Genomic DNA, 5,523 nt, shown 5'->3' with positions numbered 1-5,523 from the left:
GGGGCCGTGTGCACAAACCGGGTACAATGTGCCACCTCACCAGTGGATGCTGGATATAGACAACCTGGGTTCCGGTACAACATGGATTGGACTTGCGTAAATTGATCAAAGAATCACACAGCACTCCAGGGGCACAGCATAATTCAAGGCAAACAATCTTCTGTTATTTTTCTTTCTAAACCCCAAAGCTGAAACAACACCGGCCGTCCAATACCTGCCTTCCCGTTCCTTCACTGATTCAATGACAATACCCGGATTTTTTCCACCGAAAAACATCTCAAAACTGCAACTGAACCTGTGAATGAGTGGGATGACAGATATTGACTGCTCAGAGTTGACCACAAAAGATTAAAGTTTGTAAGCAATCAAAGACTAATTTAACCCAGCAGGCACTCCATGAGTGTACAAAAAACGCCTGTCAGGTGAAGAACTTGATGCCTCGCAAAATGATTGCTTTCTCCCGACCTTTGAGCGACCAAGTCCACTGGTAACAGACGGAAGAGGCGCTTACCTAACAGCGGGAAGGTTGAAGAGGATAACTAAGAAACCTTGGGAGACTGTTAATCTGATGGTCTGATGATTTGGTGAAAGGTCAAACAAGTCTCGCATTCTTGTGTCTCCATATTCAGAATATGTAAGAAATACTATCAGTTGGCCGACAGGTATAGCCGCACCGGCGAAAGTGAGCCACCTAGACGGTATCAATCGCAAATTACTCTCATCATAGTGAGAGACACAAGAAGACGAGACGAGAATGACCGGATGGTGAGAGGAGGAACGTACCATAAGAGTGACGAAATTGTCGTGCAATGTCGAACGAAAGATGAAGAAGAAAAGAAAAAGGAAAATTGTCGAAGATGGACTCGCGGCAGATCCGACCTACCGTTTGGGCAGAAAAGCTAGTGTTTTTCGTCACTGGCTCAGTTTTGTGATACGAGCAGTTTGTGTGGTGTAGCTTTTCTGCAACTGGGGATCGAAAGATCACTGCAGTTGTCCGACGATCAACATCGGCGCCATCGCGGGCTGGATGTTGTGCTGTTGTTGGAGTCGTGTTGCGTTGTGTTGCGAAGTTGGGAAGCAGAAGCAAAAAAAAAAATTGGCGATTGAGCTTTTGAGGACGTTGAATTTTGCAGGTCCGATTAGATAAGCATTTTTTTTCTGCGGGTGCGTGGGTTAGGTGTGGGGTTTCAGCTGGCCACGGACCGGCAGTTGTTCCCCCCCTTTCAAGCTCACTGTTTCACACTGCTTGCTGTACCCGAACCCTGCAAACGCATGCGAGGCAGTGTGACTGGGACTGTAAGTGATGGTCGTCGGCAATGGGCATAACACTGAGCCTAGGGAAAGAGATTGGCCGAGTCTGGTGGTAAAAGGGAAGAGTCCCATCATGGTGATTGGTGATGATCGTCAACAAATGTGAGACCACACCAGACACCGGCCACCTTCCCATTCAGCACGACAGCCCTGAAACGTTGCACATTGCAATGCAGAGAAACATGGAATACTAGACTCTTCTGGCTCGGGATTATTGCCGGCAGTCTTCAGCTTGCTTTGTAGATGCATGTTTCTGATTATCTATGTCCCTGTACCATGGGCATGACTGTGGCAGACGCCGCTGTCCTTGTCTGTTTCAGTGGAACCAAACTGTCGGGAGGGACATGGTATGTATTGTTCACGTCGCCGAACTTGGCAGGCGTATGGTTTCAAGATTGAGAGGACAGTGTGTTGATTTACCGAGGGAAGGGTGCCCACAGGTGGCCGAGGCAGTATGGGTTGTCTGGCAAGAGTGTTGATGAAAGTGACATCCCTTTCACATGATGTTGATACATGTTGATCTCATAAGTTGATCAGAATTTGAGGGTATCATGAGTCAAATAATATTATCGTAATAGTTCCCTGAGCCCCACGCCGAACTTTTCTCTCTCATCCCCTTCTCATGTCCCCCAGCCACCAAGCAACGCCAGTAAGAAGCAATCCCCCCCCCAAAGCCACCAGATAAGAATACCAAAATCACAACCCCATGTCCAACTTTTACATACCCCATACACCGCCATTGATGCCCCCATTGTATTATACAGTTTTGGTGATTGAGCCAGCTCTCTATAGGCAAGGTGTACCGCAAGTTCCGCAGGCTCGACCCTCGATGACCCAGGTCTCGAGGCCCTTGGCCGCACATGTAGGGCAACGGACACCGGGAAACTAGCAGAACGGTCAGACAGATGATTCACCCTGGATTATCGGGCTATCTTTGGTCTTTCTTACCAGTCCCTGATCGGTGTTATCTGATGGTTGAGAAACAGTCATCGGGCAGACTGGCGACTGACCACTTGTGATAGACATGGTGAAGGGTGAGGTGACTGTAGGCTTTTGAAGTGTCGCCGTCGTCTTTCTGAGGAGGCTTTGGGTCTAGAGGTTGTGATGACAAAGTTTCAGAGCGTGAGAGTCCGGAATTGAGCGAGTCTCGAGTGCTAGAGATGGGATGAAGTTTCGAAGTGAGGACGAGATATGGCTGTTGTGCTTGAGATGTGACAGATGGCCAAAGAGGATGTTGTAGATACTTATACTTTTGTGTCCGATGGCGTCAACGTCACAAACTCCTAGGTTGGGTGTCGAACGAGGCTAACAGCAGGGGGGACAAGAAACGAAGCAACTCGGCTATCACCAACGATTATCGTCAGTCTCTTGGATTCGAGGCGTTCAGGAACACAACGGGAACTCGTCGTCTGATCGCCGGTGAGTTTCCGGTGGAAGAATACGGGGACTTGCAGATAGCATGCTAGTGTTCCAGGTGCCAGTTGGGTTGCCTTGCCTTTTGATAGCCACAGGTGGATTGGTTCCACCGAGGGGTGGGAGTCAAGAAGTGACATCTTTGCTCTAGTACAAACAAAGAATAGGAAGAGGGGAAGAAAAAAGGGAAATGGCTTTCGAAGCCCCACAAATCGGCGGGTAGCAAGGGGAGAAAATGACAGACCCTGATGAGCACCCGATCTCTCGGCCGTTGTTACGGATGGTGCCGGTTCAGCCACCATTACGCACAACTTACCACACCTACACTACCCACGATTCAAAGATATACCAGGATTGCAAACGCAAGAACAGGGAATACGCTCCGGGCCGACTTTGTAGGCACCCAGTACAAGCACAGCACAGTACAGTCCAAGCCCAGGGCAATGGATACTCATCGTGGTTGCTCGTGGTGTCTCTCAAACGGTGTCGGACCGCGCGATAGCAATAGGAGGTGCATACTTTGTACATCAAGTGTCCCCGCCCGCCCTAGGCTGTTGATTTCAGATATTTACGCAGGTTGTTTGCATATTGGCCCCGTTAGCGTTCGAGTGCCTGATCGCAGAATACCTTGCAACCGGCCGCGGGTGGCAGCTGGGAAAAGCATGGGAGTTGTGTGATAGCTGCGATTCGGTTCGATGCGTCGTTCGTTTCCCATGTTTTTCGTTCCGTTGACAGCCGTTTGAAAATAAAAGACAAAAGCATAAGTTCGGTGAGCAATCGGCTGTCGGCCGTTGGTTTCCGCCTGTGCCACATCCGGTGGTCCCAGGTCCCGTTCGTTCTTTGCCTCCGTCTTCTGTCATGTTTGACCAGGGCAAGCAGACGGATGGTGGTGAGTGGTCATATCGTCGGTTCTGTGCCCCGCCGTTTGAAAAGCTCTCTGCCCTCTCCTTCCTCTCTTTTCTCTGCTTTCCATCAATTATTAGCTCAACCGGCTCGCCGAAAGCCTACTCACACTGTGATTCGTGCATGCGCAAGTCGACGACAAGAAGTCGTCACGGAACTGGGGTATCATCAGCGCTCTGCCCCCCTGTGCGCTGCTGGGCTGGTGAGACATTCAGGCTGCGTCTGGCCAATCAGCGCCTCGTGAGGGACGCAAGAAAACAACCGGATCGACAGCCACCAGTGATTTGCTGGGACTTCAAGGGTTCCCCATCGCTGCAAATCATCACGATCTCGGCACCGCATCCCTGGTGAGCTGCGAATGCCATCTGTGAGATCGATTCCATCTCACTTGGGCCCCTCCGATGCTCTTGGCTGCAGAGAAACTACTCTTCTTCGAGGGTCAATAACGGACCGTTTTGCTCCTTTTCCTGCTATAAAGCCAGTGCTTTTTTGGGAGATATCCGGGTAAGAAACACCGCAGCACCCCCACTGGCCAAGCTGACCTGGCGGTGATCTTTGTCTTGACGGTGCGATCATTGCCGCGCCTCACGCAGGCACGACCTACATGCCTGGTGGTAAATCCCGACATGTGCTACGCTTGTGGACTTCAAGACACCATAACCAGCTGGAGACGGTGCAAAGCAGGACAGAGACTCGAACTTTGTATCACAGTCCCATAGCATAGACACCAGACAACGGAAACCTGCGTTTGTTACCACGCCGTCCACGATGGAGGTTTTTGTGGCCTGATATCAGGTTGGTTTGCGATGCCATCGGCCAGCCCTGCCTGGCGGTGAAAGGGTCGTCGATTCCCTCTCACTCAGCACTTTACGCAACCAGCCGGCCAGAAGTGATGGCTCACTTACAACCACCAGTTGTGCGATAACCAACTCGACGTGGACAGCCGCCGTTGACACCGAAATCCCGAAATCTTCAGAGCGAAGAATGTTCTCTGGCCGTTCATATCAACCCTTCCCACATTTTTCGGGTCACACAAGAGTAACTACCCCCGAGAACCGGAACCCCCCCTTCCCGCTTTTCCCTGCTCTTCTGTACTGGGCAGACCACGAAACAGCGCCACGAGGGCATCACAGCGAAGTGTTTCTCGGGTACTGCACGCTAGGTCATGCAAAGCTTGTTACACAGCGGACGCTGTCAGCCAGTGCTTCTACGGGCGAGGGTAACATGAGCCAGACTGTCGGGAACGAATGAGAACTCGCGGAATGGCTCCCTGTTGCAGTTGTGTCTTGTCTGTCACCCTTTTTACCTTGCAACGCCGAGGCGTCGCTTCCTATTGTTGACAAGAGAATCGATACTACCACACAGACAGACAAAGGCACAAGATTCGAAAATACCTCCTATCCATCATGTAGGCACATCTATCCTCTACATCTTGCCGTGTGCTAGCTATCTTGTACAGCGCCCGGGTCTAAGTAGCAAATTGCTAATCATCTGCCTTGCCTGTGCTTGCACCCTCACCGCCGGTCATTCTGCACATATTGGCTCGAAACTTCTCCAGGTAGTCAGTGTAGGTGCTTCCACCTGGCCCCCTCAACCTTGTGCCACCCTTAGCGGGAGTAGGCTCCGTGGCATCATCCCGCTTGCAGACAACGGTGTTGAGATATCTCTCATTTGCGCGCGGGAGGCAAATGACAGAAATAATGAGGCGGTCTAGATTGGGCTCTGGGGTCTTACGGAGCCGTGGTGACAGGATGACTAGCAGACTTCTTTCTTGTGTATTCATGCCACGACAGATCCGTGTGTACATACGCGGAAACTGTTGCCTTGACATATACGACGCATCACCTATCATACCTATCACTGCTGGAAACCATCCCACAGAGACTAGTTGGGACG

General features: G+C 51.0%; 1 protein-coding gene across 1 annotated transcript; it reads right to left on the bottom strand.

Moving 5' to 3' along the window:
- Positions 1–2,097: 2,097 nt before the first annotated feature.
- PODANS_1_19000 (uncharacterized protein) lies at positions 2,098–2,337 on the bottom strand (the record flags this gene model as incomplete). The annotated part of the gene is made up of 2 exons (XM_001907328.1): positions 2,098–2,196; positions 2,260–2,337. 2 exons carry the CDS (start codon positions 2,335–2,337, stop codon positions 2,098–2,100), a joined length of 177 nt encoding a protein of 58 aa, XP_001907363.1.
- Between the last annotated feature and the right edge of the window lie 3,186 nt (positions 2,338–5,523).

Source organism: Podospora anserina, chromosome 1, assembly GCF_000226545.1.
Source record: "Podospora anserina S mat+ genomic DNA chromosome 1, supercontig 4".
NCBI classification, from domain to species: domain Eukaryota; kingdom Fungi; phylum Ascomycota; class Sordariomycetes; order Sordariales; family Podosporaceae; genus Podospora; species Podospora anserina.
The sequence above is the reverse complement of the archived record's forward strand: the minus strand, read 5'-3'. Positions and strand labels throughout refer to the sequence as shown.